Here is a 15,820-nt window from a genome sequence, read left to right as displayed (position 1 = left end):
GTCTATAGTCCAGTCTATAGTCTAGTCTATAGTCTGGTCTATAGTCTAGTCTATAGTCTAGTCTATAGTCTAGTCTATAGTCTAATCTATAGTTTAGTCTATAGTCTAGTCTATAGTTTAGTCTATAGTATAGTCTATAGTATAGTCTATAGTCTAGTCTATAGTCCAGTCTATAGTCTAGTCTATAGTCTGGTCTATAGTCTAGTCTATAGTCTAGTCTATAGTCTAGTCTATAGTCTAATCTATAGTTTAGTCTATAGTCTAGTCTATAGTTTAGTCTATAGTATAGTCTATAGTATAGTCTATAGTCTGGTCTATAGTCTAGTCTATAGTCTAGTCTATAGTCTAATCTATAGTTTAGTCTATAGTCTAGTCTATAGTTTAGTCTATAGTATAGTCTATAGTATAGTCTATAGTCTAGTCTATAGTATAGTCTATAGTCTAGTCTATAGTCTAGTCTAGTCTATAGTCTGGTCTATAGTCTAGTCTATAGTCTGGTCTATGGTCTAGTCTATAGTGTAGTCTCGAAGCACCTAAGATAAGCTAGTTAGTGTTATAAAATTATAATATTTAAAATTTATTGACATTGTCCCATTTTCTTACCTTTTTTGTTGTAAAAATTTAATTCCCATAACTTAGATGATTTTTTAATATTTGATACAAAATTGTGTATTTCATAGAGAAATTTTTAATTCTTTTGTCTTAATAGAACACTTACGTTTTGCCATAAACTTTAAACATTTAATTATTGTACATATTTCAAGGTTTCTTTTCCCATAAAATTTTTGGAAAAAATAAGGTTTTTAACAAATATTATTTGAATTAAATTTTAAAATAAAAACTTTTACATTTATTTCAGTTGTTTTGTTTTAGTTTAATGAAGTTTTGAAATTGAAAATACACATTTTTTTAATGAGCAGTTACAGAGCATTTTATAAAATAGCTGCTGTTTGTTGATATTTCATTAGGTAATTTAAAGTTATTGTTATTAAACACATTTAAACATAATTAATTATATAATACATTTATAATTGTTGTTTAGATATTTTGTTATATATTTATATATATGTTTTTTTTTTTAATTTTTATAAAAACTATTTGTAACACATTATTTGTTAAAAGGTTAAAACTTTGTATTTTTCCATAATCATTTGTTTCCTTTTGTAAACTTGTTATTAAAACTGTAGTTTATATTTGAAAGGGGTTTTTGTAAGTAAAATATTTTTATTTAAAAGGATTGTATGTTTTTCTCTTTTATTGTATTTTTTTTTTGTTGTTTTAAGTTATATATAAAAAAATTTGTTTTATAAATATACAAAATTATTTGGTATTTTTTTTATTGAATTTAAATTATGAAAACTTTCTGTAAATTATTTAGTTTTTTGTTGGAATTGTTATTAACCTTGTTGGTGTTTATTTATTGTTATTTTGCTTTATTTAACAAGTGTTTTGGGGGAGAAAGAAAACGTTTTCTTTATTTTGTTTTGTTAAACAAATATTGCTCGAAAATTTGATTATTTTTTATAATTTAATTATGATATGATTTGAAATTTCATATTTTCATTGAGTATTTTTTATTTTAATTTTTTTATTATTACAAGATTAGGTGATTTTAACAGTCTTCATAGGAAGTTTTTTAATTATTTTAGAATATTTTTTTATTATTTTATTTAGTTTATTAATTATGTTTTGTTATTTTTTTTTTAAATTTAAATGTGAAATTTTAAATGAAATTGTTTTCAGTTTTATATTGTTGCAACATTATTTAGAAACATTTTATTTATAGAGAATTTTTTACAGGCTTATTGTAGTATATTAATGAATACGTTTTTTAAAAGGGGTTGAACTAAATATATTCTATATTGTTTTTTGCCTTATGAATATATTTTATATTGTTTTTTTTTTGCCTTTTGTTGTTGCAACAATGTTTGAAAAGATTTTGTTTGTCATAAGCGTAGAGTTTCAATGTAGCAACATGTTTTTAATAACGTTTAAGTTGTTGTAAATTTAGTTCTCCAGTTTTTCTAGTCACAATATAATTATTGAGATGTTTTGTTTTAGTTTTCTCGACAACATATTGAAGCAACTTTATACCGATGTATGATGTATTTAAATTTAGCAACATGTTGTTTCAACATTTAACGTATTCAAAATATTCCATAGATAATATTTTATCTGGTTGAGACTTTTTAGGTTGTGGTTTTCTTGGCAACATATTGATGAAATTTTTTCTTGTATAACGGTTGGAATTATCTGTTGTCTATATAGTAAATACATTGTTTATTTTGAGGTCATCTGCTTTTTTTTTTGGCAAAATGTCCTGCTGTTGGAACTTTATAGTAATTGCCTTTGCTTTCTCATATGTTGATAAAACATTTTCTGGCGATAAAATGAGTTGTCTTTCCTTCGTGGATTTTCATTGTGAATATTTATAACATTTTTCTAGTTACAAATGATTATGGAGATATGCTCTGAAATCTTTTTGACAACATGATGAAGTAACATTTTTCCATCTGAAATTTATAGAGTACTACTATATAGCAACATGTTGTTACAACACATAATATATTGTAAATCTGCTATAGATAAAAATTGTATCTTGTTGAAACTTTTAGGTTTTAGTTTTCTTGGCAACATATTGTTGAAATGTTTTCTTGCATTTTTATTAAGTTCTTTTCCATTATTAATGCACGGTTTTTTTCCGCAACATCTATGAAGTGTATTGAAGTAGAAAATCTTTTTATTTTATTTTAAGTACTATTTTGCAACATGTTTATTTGAAACATGTTTAATGACTTCCTTTCCTTAGACTTTCTTTAGTTGGACCATAATACTCTATTTGATCGGCAATATTCTGAAATGTTTTGTTTTATATGTTTCAGTCACAGCAACATTTTCCAAAAATTTCCTTGTTCAATGATTTTTAAAATTTTATAAATTACATTTGTAGTACTGATTTTCCACTGTCATGTTGTTAAATGTTGATGAGATGTTTCTGGCTTTTTGATGAATGTTGTCTCAAACTGGAATTCACTCAAACTGTTATTGTACTCTTTAAGATGTGTTAAACATGTTGCTGGCCTTTGAAAGTATAGTAAATACTTTAAATACTTCTTTTATTTATTGATACTAAATGTTTCTTTACTTAGAATATGAACAACGTTTTCTACGAACGTTTCTTTAGCAACATTTAAATTTGTTTCAACATTTTACTCAATAAATTTTCAGAATTGTTTATAATTTTGAGCTCTGCAACATGTTTAATCAATTTGGTTGTAGTTTTTTTTTAGCCATGACAATACTTTCCTTGAATAAAGCCTGAATGATGGTTTAATGTGGCTGAGATGTTTCTGACGTTTTAATTAATGTTGCTTACATGTTAATCTACTTCGAAACAGGTTTAAAATACACTTAAATGCGTATTTGTTGTTTTTTATATGTTGCAAACACGTTGCTAGACTTTGTTTAATTCTTTTCTTATTTCTCTCTTCAACATATTGCCGAAAATAAACTCATATACTTTAAAATGTTTCTTTGAGGATCTGCTTCTTTGAGGAAGTGTTGTTTAAATCTTGTTTAATTGCTTGAAGTGTTGCTTAATATTTGCCACATGTTTACAGCCGCAAAGTATTTGAAATATATACAAATTTACTTGATGTTGTAAATGCATTTTGTTGAGAATTTAAGTTTGTTTATAAAATAAATGTTGCTGGATTTTATATACATTTAATTTCGAAATCTAGTGGAAGATTTTGCTCATTTCGTTAGTTTTATGCTGTAATGGTTTATTTATTTTAAATTCTGCTGGATCTCTGTAGATATTTATCAATTTTATTAAGGTGTTTTGATAATAAATTTGTGGTTTTAAATTTTTGGTATGTTTAGCAACATGTAGATAACAGTTCTGCTGCCTAATGCTTCAAGTATTGTAAGTTTTATGGTTAATGGAGAAATTTCTTTAGTTTAAAATGTTGTTTAATGTTTTTATTCCGCAACATATTTTTGGCAACTTTGTTGTTATTCAACTGATATGAGTTTAATTTGAATTTGGGATGCGTTTTTGTTAATTTATATATTTTAAATGTTAATATTTTGTTGCCAGAGAAATTTTTAAAATAAAAGATTTTTAAGGTTTTTTTGATATATTTGTTCCTACTGACAACATGTTGACAGTTACACAATGTTCTAAACTTTATAATAAACACCGTTTAAAGTTGAGTTAAATTTAGTTTGAAATCTAAACATATTTACAACTAATTTTAAGAAGTTTTGTGCGGGTTTTAGATGTTGTCAATTGAAGTCGAGTGTGATCCATGTTTTCTTGATGTTTTCATGTTGACAAAAACTAATATTTCAAAGCAGCTGAAGTTTTTAACGGGTTTAAGGTAGTTTTTAGTTAGTTAGAGTTCAGTTTATAGAAGTTTTGAAATTACAATTACCAGCAACATGTTTATACATTTGTTTCAAACAGTTAGAATGAAAACTGTTTAAAAAAAAATTTCATTATGGATTTTTTTTATTTATGTTAAAGAGAGCTTATGAAAAGTTTTGAATCATATTTTTTGTTGTTAGCAACATGTTTATAACAGTTTTTGAATAAGTTTTATGTTGGTGTTTAATGGTTATTGTATTTATGATTTTTATAAGACTTTTAAAGTATAATTACTCGGGGGAGTTTTCCAGATTTTTCCTACCGAGCGCGTCCCCGGGTGGCGGATAGGGGGTGGTGATGGACCATCTGTCCTCTCCCAGCTTTAATTTCACTTAAGCTGAGGGAGGGCAGATTGTCCACCACCTGGGAATATTATATTCCCCGCGGACCAAAAAACTGGAAAAAAAAAAAAAAAAAAACAAATATGGAAAATAAAAATAAAAAGATAAAAGTTACGGTGCAGGGCCTAAATAACCCAGTACCGGCGGCAAGTGTTGATCTACTCGCGAGTCACGTGTCGTCGTCATCCTGCAATCGTGAGCAGAATACTACTACGGAGGTGGGTACCTTGGCCTCCGTGGCGGACAATGCGTCAAGTGTACAGCATGCCGCTGGCAAAAATATAGGGGTGAAAGAGAAGGATGTACTCGGAGAGAGCTCTAAGCTACCTCAGCCTTTAAATATAGGTGAGGGTTCCGACTCTGAATCCTCAGATGATAATAAAAATAATACCATTATAGCAAATCCCAAAAAGGATGAAGTAGAGCAAATGGTGAAAGAGGTGAGTGATAGCATAGCTAAACTACCTATTACTAAGAAAAGACTTTCTGGAGCACAGAGGAGGAAGTTGAAAAAGATGCTTCAGGAAATCATAGTTAGTCAATCCCACGACACTCCAAAGGAAAAATCGAACTCTCTCACAAGATCTGAGGCAAAAAGGATCAGGTCTCCCGATGAGTTGACAACTGAGAATAAACCTAAGAAGAAAAAGAGCTCCCCGTCTTCTAATACACAGTCGAAGCCAAGCCATACTTCACTCAAAGGAATCTCAATTGAGAATCCTGCGAGTAAGGGTGACAACGCCAAGCCAGATATTCCGAAGACGAACACGTCGGCGAAATCAACCTCGAAGGTAAGGGAATCTCAAAAGAAGCCCCGAAAAACGAGGAAGGAGAAGCTAGACGGAGGAAAAGGAAAAGAGCCGCCATCTTACGCCACAGTTGCCAGAAGTAGGCACCGGGACGATCTCTGCTATGCAGTTTACGATGCCGGTAATCCGACAGGCAAAATTCCAATAGACCAACAGAGTAAAATAGAAGACCTGGTCAACAATAAGATAGTGGACCATGCAATCGCTTCGAAGGGCAAACAACCAATAGAGAGCGAGAGCTGCGAGTTCAGCATGGGCGTGATGTTGATGAGGTTGGCATCTCACCAATGTGTTAGCACCCTAAAGAACTTGGTGGAAAGTATCCCTCCTCCCTGGGACGGCGCTAGGCTGGGACTGGCAAAGAAGAGCGAGCTTCCGGTGCTCCTAAAGTCCACTGTCTACATAAAAGGATGGGGCAGTAAACTGGCTAATGAACGTATACTGGAAATTCTTGGAGGTCAAAATGCTGAGCTGGCCGTGGAAAAATGGGATGTCTTTTACAGGAAAGAAGAACCTGAGGGAACTTTATTTGTAATAGGTATCGACCAGAAATCCATGGCTAGTCTTGCCAAGAATAAAGGTAGAGCTTACTTCGCCTCTAAATCTGTCATATTCAAAATTGGGAAGGTGCCGATTGGAAGGGCTGTTACAACAAGCCTCGAAAAGGATACTAAAAAACCTAAGACCACAGCATCAGTATCCACTACTGATAACGTTGAGGAGTTAAATCCTAAAATCGAGGAATTTACCATTAACTCGCCAGAAGAAAGTGTAGTTGCCCTTTCCAAAATTGGGAAGGCGCCGATTGAAAGGGCTGTCAAAACCGGCCCCGACAAGGACACTAAAACACCTAAGACAGTACCCAAAGCATCATTAGCAAGTACTAGCAATGTTGAGGAGTCAAATCCTAAAAGCGAGGAGGAAATCACTCACCCGCCAGAAGACAGAACAGCAATGCTCTCCAGAATTGGGAATGTGTCTATTAAAAATATTGCTATTCCTATGCCTGATAAGGACACCGCAGTGCCATCAACAGTACTCACTGCATTAATAGCCACTTCAGGCTATCCGGAGGAGTCAAATCCAAAGAGCGAGGAGGTGACCACCAACTCGCTGGAAGACAGTTTAATGGATGACCATGATTGAGGTTATCCAAATAAACCTCCATCGGAGCGAGACAGCTACCAACGCTCTGATGGCTAAAATCAACACAGGTAAAATACATATAGCTTTAATCCAGGAACCTTGGACGATTCGCAACAAGGTTTCTGGATTAAATCACGTAAATTTCCAACTTTTCTACGCTGATACAGGATCTCGCCCGAGAACATGTATCTTATGTCACAAGAACTTATGTTTTCTCCTCTCAACAGGATTATCAACATCGGATGCAACGGTGCTGAAGCAAGGTCGTGGCAACATATTCCTTGCATCTATTTACCTGCCTTTCGATTCTCCGACACTACCACCAACGTCGGATCTGATGAAACTGGTTGAAGAGGCACAAAGGAAAAATAAGAAAATTGTAATAGGTTGTGATGCCAACTCGCATCATGTAGCTTGGGGTAGTACAAACACCAATCGCAGGGGACAAGCCCTCATGGATTTCTTTAATACTAAAGACTTGATAACATTGAACTTAGGTAATAAAGCTACCTTCGTCAATAGAATCAGAGAAGAAGTATTAGATATAACTATATGTTCAGAAGAGCTTATAAACGAAATTCAGGATTGGAGAGTTTCGGACGAGCACTCCTTTTCTGATCATCGGTACATAAGATTCAAAATACTAAGGCCACCACCAAAGCCGATAAAGTTTCGGAATAAGTCTAAAACTAATTGGACAATGTTCGGGACCTTACTAAAGAACCGTTTAGGTCAGGACACTTTTCAATGTCGAAATAAAGAGGATATAGATGCCAAAGTGGAAACGTTCACAAGTGCCCTGGTTGAATCGTTCGAGGACAGCTGCCCTCTGCGAGAGCGGAGATCTGCCCAGGAAAAACCCTGGGTAACTGGGGAGATCCGGAACCTTGGGAAGACTCTTCGCAAACTATTTAACCGGGCACGGCGTAAAAAGACCGCAGTATACTGGGATGAGTATCGTAATAAACTTGGTGAATATAAGAAAATCGTTCGAAAAGCCAAACGAGACTCCTGGAAACTTTTCTGTGAACAGGTAGATAGCGTAAATGACGTATCGAAGATAAAAAAATTCCTATCCAAAACTCATGTCCAACCGGAATCTATGATCGATGACACGGGCAGGAGGCTTGAGGATATGGAGGAGACAATGAAACTCCTAATGGATTCTCATTTCCCACCCGGTATATCGAATAACATAGATGAACCGATATTGGAGGAAGGGGAGGGTAACACGGAAATAGTAATTACAACTGACATGGTGAAAGGGGCAATCAAGAGCTTTGCTCCCTATAAAGCTGCAGGGCCGGATGGAATTTTCCCGGCACTTTTGCAGATGGAGGCGGGACTGGTTTCCGTACATCTGTCACAGATATTCACTGCATGCTTAAAATTGGCATATACCCCAGTTAAATGGCAGGATGCAAGGGTAATATTTATACCCAAACCAGGGAAACCTAGCTATGCGACACCTAAGTCCTATCGACCGATAAGTCTTACGTCCTTCCTACTTAAAACCTTGGAACGGATAGTCGATAGCATGGTTAAAAGCAGCATACCATACAATGACCTTAAATATAAGCAGCATGCTTATGTAAAGGGACGATCGGTGGAAACCGCTTTAAATGAAGTTGTCCACTACATAGGTGAATCTTTCGATAGCAAACTGTATACACTGGCAGTATGCATTGACATCGAAGGCGCTTTCAATAACGTGCACACTGATACCCTTATCCAATCCCTAGACCAGTTTTATGTTGACCGGGTGCTCCGTAACTGGATCAACTACATGCTAAGGAACAGATGGATAAGCTGCGAGATGTACGATATAACTATCAGGAAAAAGGTATTTCGCGGTATACCACAGGGTGGCATTTTGTCACCTTTACTCTGGGTTACCACGATTAATAGCCTCCTAAGGACCCTAACCGAGAAAGGACTTAGACCTGTCTGCTATGCAGACGATGTCGTAATACTTTTAAAGGGAAAGGATCCAAATTACTTGTGTAGAAGAGCTGAGGAGGCTCTGAATACGGCCTTGAGCTGGGCTCAACCGAGAGGCCTCAATGTTAACCCGGCGAAGACGGAAATCTGTCTTTTCACAAGAAAGACAAAAATTTCTACATATACTGAACCTTGCTTCTTGGGCAAGAAGATACCGGTGACAGACAAAGTTAAGTACTTAGGTGTAATACTTGACCGGAAATTAAAATGGAGACACCACATAAAGGATAGGATCAACAAGGCACATCGGTGCTGGGCGATATGTAGGAGAACCATAGGCATAAAATGGGGTCTTAGTCCTACTATGACAAATTGGCTTTATAAAAGTGTAATTAGACCAATTCTAGCTTATGCTTCAATAATCTGGTGGACTGCTTTGGACAAAAAGTGTAATATCAAACTACTACAAGGAGTTCAGCGTACATGCTGCTTGGGTATAAGTGGTGCCATGTGTACTACTTCAACCAAGGCTCTGGAAACGTTGCTAGATATTCCACCCATTGAAACATATATAAGATATGAGGCGGCGCTTACAGCCGAACGGCTCTTTACTTTAGGCGAACTGGCCAAAAACGGTTATAGGACACGTCATCAATGTATACTGGACACATTGGAAGGTTATACACATTCATCGGACGTGCCTGATCGCATACCAGACACTGAATATGTCGGAAACTTTGAAACGCTAATCCCAGATAGAATGTCTTGGTCAAGCGGAACATTAGAGCAAATACCAGTAGGAATCCGTTGCTACACGGATGGCTCTAAATTAGGGGACAAAGTGGGTCTGGGGTTCTATATTGAAGACCCAGAAACAGAAATATACCACCGTTTACCTAATCATAACACAAGCTTCCAGGCAGAAGTACGAGCAATAACGGAATGTGTAAATTGGATTAGAATAAATATGGCGCCCACAGGGCTTAATATATTTACCGACAGCCAGAAGGCAATTTGTGCGATATCAGGTGATAGAATTAAATCTAAGACCGTATTGGATTGTAAGAAAGCTTTAACTGAATACTCTCCCAGAGGTAAGGTTCACATCATATGGGTACCAGGCCACTCGGGAGTAATCGGCAACGAAAGGGCGAATGTAATAGCTTTAAAGGGAAGGGAGCTCGATGTAGTTAACCTGACAAACGCAAAACCATTCGACGCAACAAAAGCTGAATTAAAAATATGGATGAGAGAATCCCATAAGGCCTCTTGGAATAATGAAACGGTGGGTAGAACCACAAAGATTCTATGGGGTGACCCTGATGAGAGCAAGACGAGAAATCTTCTCAAAATGAGCAAGTCTGAGGTTAGTATGATGGTACGTATTCTCAGTGGACACACAGGATTACGAGCACATCTATACAAAATTGGACGTGCGAATTCAGACGAATGTAGAGCATGTGGAGAGGACAGTGAAACTCTGGAGCACTTTCTTTGCCATTGTCAGGCATTCGTCGAAGTTAGATCCAAGTATCTTGGAAGTGATGTTATTCCGGAAATAACATTCTTAACCAACACCGATTGGAAGATTCTTAGGAATTACGTCCAGGAAACTGAGTTTCTGAACATTCAGTAAACAATTTTTTTTTTTTTTTTTTTTTTTTTTTTTTTTCTTGAATTGGAGCGCACAACAGGCCCGATAGTGGCCTAGGTGTATTTCTTCGGATTTGATGTAGTATACATCCTCCTATCAACCTAACCTAACCTAACCTAAAGTATAATTAAATGTTGCTATTTCTTACTTTCACTGAGTTCTGTAAGTTTGCTTACAAAATGTTGCTAACTGCCAGCATCATGTTTACGGCAACATTTATTTGGAGTATTATTTTGGTAGTTGTAATTATTTTACATTTTTTTCATAAATTTAAACATTAATTAACTATTAACACTTATTAACTATTTCAATACATTTATAAAACTTGATTTTTTTTAACACTTTTTATCAAAATAAAATAAAATTTTTTTCTTTGGTTTTTTCTTGATTTTACTAAAATGTCTACAAAAATTTTGAACTCATGTCGTTTTTGTTTTCACTAAATCTTTTCTTTATTTGTTAATAATAATTAAAAAATGTATTTTTGCTGTTTTAATAAAAAAATTACACATCACAGCCAATTTGATACTGACACGATGGGTTAAAAATTATTTTATATTTTTTTTCTTGTGGTTGTTGTAAAAATGATGTTTGTTTTTCTTGTTTTAAATTCACTTGTTTACTAAAATGTTTAAATTGTTTTTGCCAGATTTATGTCATATGGAATAACTAGTCACTGGTTGGTTGGTTGCACGTTTTTTTTCATTTGTTTCTAAGGAAAATGTTCAATTTAATTCTTATTCTTGGGTAGGGGTTTTGAGGATGTACTAACAATTGGTAGGCCTTTGTTATCCATCTGGGAAATTACCGGGTCCCAGCTGAAGTTTATCTCACTTTGGTTCACCCATTGTTTGGCCCACAACTATGATGATGACAATGAATACGGCTAGAAGCACGAGAATACAACAAATAGCTACGGCAACCATGGCGCTATTACTCATAAAACTTTTCTGGCTCAACAAAAGAATAATTAATTAATTTTTAATTGTTATTGTTGTTGTTGTTATACGTTAATTGGTTACTTTCGTGGTTTGTTCTTTTGATTTAGTTTATTTTGTTATTGTAAAAATAGAAATAAAATATTATTTATTATTTTTAGTTCTGTAGTGTTGCTGCTATCAATATCAAGTGTTGTGTTGGAGTTTTAATTTTATCCTTAGAAGTCCTTTTTTATTATTTATTTCCGTTTAATTGTTTTGTATTATTACGCCTGCGTTTTGCTTTTTGTATTCAATTTTCAGTTGTGTTGTTTTTTCTTTAGTTGTTGTTAATTAATTTTCAATTTCTTGTTAAATGTTTTAATTAAAGTTTTTTGTTTTTTTTTTTCAGAAATGTGTTGTTTTTTCTTGATAATTTACTTTTAAGTTCTTTTTTGCTTTAAAGTGGATTTTGGTAATATGTTTAACTTTTTTCTTTTATTTGATTTAGTAGTTGTTTTAGCTTTAATTTTTAAGTAAAATTTAATTTTTTTTAGTATTTAAAAGGAAAATATGTATCTAATAAAATGTTGATTGCGAGAAATTTCCGGCATTCGTTAAACATATTCTACTCTGTTCAAAAAGTATTTCGAATTTTGAGGATTTTCTTAAATAGAATATCAATAAAGACGACATTTTTCTTTAATTGATAGAATAGTTCAACTTATTTATCATAACTTCCACGTATTGGTAAAATTTTAACATAAATGAAAGAAAAAACTAAAAAACATTATAATTATACCCTACACCACTATTGTGGGAAGGGTATAATGAGTTTATGCTTATGTTTGTAAACTCAAAAATATTGGTCCTACACCCACCTTAAAGTATACGAATCGGCTCAGAATCACTTTTGATTTAGCTATGTCTGTCCGTCCATACGTTCATTCGTCTGTCTGTCCGTCCGTCTGTAAGTGTTTCCATGTAAAGCTTTTGCGTACGCTACAGCTGGCAATTTTTTAGATAATATGATTAAATTTGGCACATACTCTTCTTTTGACCCAAGGAAGCCTATTGAAAATGGTTAAAATTGGTGCATTATTTCGCCTAGAGTTCCATATAACCGGTTGTAATTTAGACTTTTATAAAACTAAGTTTTATAAAAGTCCCTTATAAAAGTGTCTTGTAGACACTGCCGATTTTCGTAATGAACGGGCCTGATTTGACCCTACCCCCGATACAAACTCCCCTTCAAAAAATTACTTCAAAATTCATTTCAATTATTTCAATTCCTCTAAACCCCCATATACATAAGCCCTATTATGAAAATCTCTTTTTTTTTTCCAACATTTAAGAAACAATTTACATTTTTAACATACTCACTGGTGTAGGGTATCATATGGTCGACCACGACCGGCTATACATTCACACTTAAAAATATTTTCTATAGAACAGGTGTCCAATCAATTGAATGGTATATGGTCCAATCTATTCAATAGTCTATGGAGTAGTCTTTTCATTTTCTAGTATATTGTCTAATCGATGTTATCTATGGACTTGGTCATATGTCTATTGCCTAGTCTATTAAACAGTTTATAAACTCTCACTCTAGGAACTATTATTTTGACTTGTCTATAGGTTAATATATGAACTGGTCTATGGAGTAGTCTTTGAAATATTCTAGAGGTAAATCGATGGACTAGTCCATTTAATATTCTAGAAACTTATTGACTGATCTATGGATTATTCTATTGATTAGTCTATAATATATAATCTAATATAATTAATCCTACCCTCATATAAGATTCTCTTCAGAAAATTACTTTAAGGCTCATAATAGGCTAATAATAGCAGATCAAAAATGTCTCTAGCAAATTTGATAAGGATTTGTTTATAATTGAGGTACCACCCATATAAGTTTCTCTTCTTAAAATATTTTTAAAGCTCTTAACTGGCTATTTAATGACTTATACTACTAAGTAATGGTGTTGTGAGTACGACAGCGAACTAACGAACAAGAGGACCAGGTGCGTAGTCTATGTGAGCATTTTTTTACAATTTTTAATTTCCCATTGGTAAGTACTAGAGATGAGCGATCCAGTGATTTCTAAAGAACGTCGTTCTTAGTGAACGTGATTTGTTATTTGATCATTTCAGTCACAGTAGCTACCAGTGAATTATCAATCACAGTGATTAAATCACAGTCGTGAAAATATCACTCATCTGTAGTAAGTACTTATTGAAGTAGTTATTTGTAAGCGAGCATAGTAAGTACTTGCCTCCAATGTCATTGCCATGTTAAAATAGTGAGTTAAAATGCTAATGAACAAGGGTACCAAGTTTAAATATTATCTGTACATATACTTTAATTTGTGATAAAATATTTCCATTATTGGTGAGGACCTTTTCCTTGTGTTCACCGGATATAAATGTGGCAAACCTCTTCCTCATTTCTTCTACGGTACCACTGGCATCTAGATCGAATTCTTCCAGATATTGCACCAATTCATCCTTTCGTAGGGTATATGCCCAGGACGTACGCACCATGATTTCTTGTCTCTTCTTTTATTACCTTTTTGTGTGTTGATCAAAAGGGTCCCTGCTCGGGCGCCAATGTAAGGAACCTCCGGTTATTCCGGGTTTGAAGCTGGGGTAGTGCTCAGTCTAGTCCAGGATTCCTTTACATAAAATTTTAATACACGCTTTCAAATGTTCTTTTTTTTTCTCTCGAGCTTTATTACTTTTATGCTTATATATATTTGTTTTTTTTCTTTGCAAATATTTTTAATACTTATATCACTTAACACGAACTTGTCTCGCTGGCCGGGTTGTGAACGTGTGACGCGTGTCGGTGTCCCTCCAATCCTGCCCTCTAACTCCTACCTTTGGGAATATCTAGAATGTAAATTCTAGAGATTATCTCTTGTTCCTAACTCTTCCGAGTGTAAACTTCCAGGAAGATTTCTATCGCTTTTGCCCTGAGCCAGTGCTTGCCTACGGTTTTTCTTCTAGAATGTAATTCTAGAGTTCTCTCTTGACCCTAATTTTCCCGAGTGTAAACTTCCAGGAAAATGTCTATCACCTCTGCCCTAATCTTCCTCTAGCAGATGTAAATCCGTTAAAGGTTTTTGTTTGTCCACTGATTGTAAACCAGAGACCTAATCTTAGCCTTACTGTGTTTCTTGCTAACCTAGCACTGCCCACTGTAGTTTTCTTACCGACACACACGTCTTAGCTGTTCACCTGTTACACCGCAAAAGAGACTGATTGTTCGTTTACATCCTCTTTTATAGTCCTCAGTAACTACAACTCCTGTAGTTTTGTAGTGATGCTCCTCTCATAGGTTTGAACCGTTAACGGTTTTACAGCTTATTCTCCCCATCTGACTGTCCTCTCACTCTCTCAGGTTGGATATCCTCTTGTTCCCTCTTGCGGAATATATTTCTTCTCTCTTGCTGAATTCATCTCTTGCTGAATATCTTTCTTCTCTCTGGCTGAATATCCTTCTCTTTCTCTCTGGCTGAATTCTCTTTGGCTGAATCCTTCTCTCTATGTCACTGTTCTGTTACTCTGTTGGGCTGAATTGATCGTTCTATCTGAAAAGAAACAAACACACATTGGCGGATGTAATCCGCCCCCCTTTGATGGATGTAATCCATTGCCCACCAAGTCAAACACTGATCAAATAGACATTTTATGTATTTATTTCAAAAACTACAATAAAAGAAATTGTGGGGTTCAAAATCGCAACATTTTGGGTCCTTACAAATAAAACGAAAAAACCTTGATATTTCCACAACTAAACTGAAATCTAATTTATAGTGAAAATAATAAACTTTAGTCTATAATTGATTTTGTTTAATTTTATCTACTATAATAACTATTTTTAAAATAAATATACTGACATACATATATTCTTTTTATAGCATTAAAATCTAAAGCAAAATTATGCAATCTATAGAAAAATTAAAACAAAAAATTAAATGAAGGTGTTTCACAAATCACATTATTGTCAAGTCATTAAGCAAAATATTTTTTTTGTTTTATATGCATTTACATGAAATGAGCACACACAGATACTTGGATATACATACCAGTGATGCCAAGTGTAGGGATTTTTCCCTTTTTGTAGGGATTTTTTTCAAAAATTTCACGTGTAGGGAAAAAGGGAAAGATTTCTTACTATTGTCAAATTGTAGGGATTTTTCAATTTCATAGTTTTTAACAACTAAAAATATACTCTTTCATATATTAAACTTTTAAATTAAAAATGAAATCAGTTTTAAGTGTATCGTTAGTAAAAATTCCGCTTGTAATTTCTACAATATATGTACCTACATATCGCTACAAGACTGGCATAATCCAAAATTCGGCTTTCTTGAACTAAGGTCTTCAAAACATGCGACATACTAAAATATTTCATATAGATTTATGAAATTTCAAATATGTCTATTATTTTCGATGTGAAATCGATTTTTTGTAAACCTAAAAACTAAAACCCACGTTTTTGTGAATATTAGACAACTAAAAATTTAATTTCAATTTAGATGAGAAACATATTAACCTCAACTATCTGAATC

The 15,820-nt window shown here is 33.8% G+C and overlaps 1 protein-coding gene across 3 annotated transcripts; it reads right to left on the bottom strand.

Annotated features, from left to right (window-relative positions):
* Window positions 1-609: 609 nt before the first annotated feature.
* LOC119601333 lies at window positions 610-11,657 on the bottom strand. Of its 3 annotated transcripts, none has more exons than XM_037952181.1 (2): window positions 11,096-11,657; window positions 610-4,483 (listed from the first exon to the last, which is right to left on the bottom strand). In XM_037952181.1, exon 1 carries the CDS (start codon window positions 11,262-11,264, stop codon window positions 11,154-11,156), a length of 111 nt encoding a protein of 36 aa, XP_037808109.1. In that variant the 5' UTR covers window positions 11,265-11,657; the 3' UTR covers window positions 610-4,483; window positions 11,096-11,153. The 3 variants fall into 3 exon arrangements, with proteins under 3 accessions (XP_037808109.1, XP_037808110.1, XP_037808108.1); XM_037952182.1 differs by having other exon boundaries at window positions 610-4,190; XM_037952180.1 differs by having other exon boundaries at window positions 10,472-11,652.
* Window positions 11,658-15,820: the final 4,163 nt, after the last annotated feature.

This window comes from Lucilia sericata, unplaced genomic scaffold (assembly GCF_015586225.1).
Source record: "Lucilia sericata isolate MDLA Ls3-8-SP2 unplaced genomic scaffold, ASM1558622v1 Contig000158F_arrow, whole genome shotgun sequence".
Taxonomy (NCBI): Eukaryota; Metazoa; Arthropoda; class Insecta; order Diptera; family Calliphoridae; genus Lucilia; species Lucilia sericata.
This window is presented reverse-complemented; position numbering and strand designations above follow the sequence as displayed.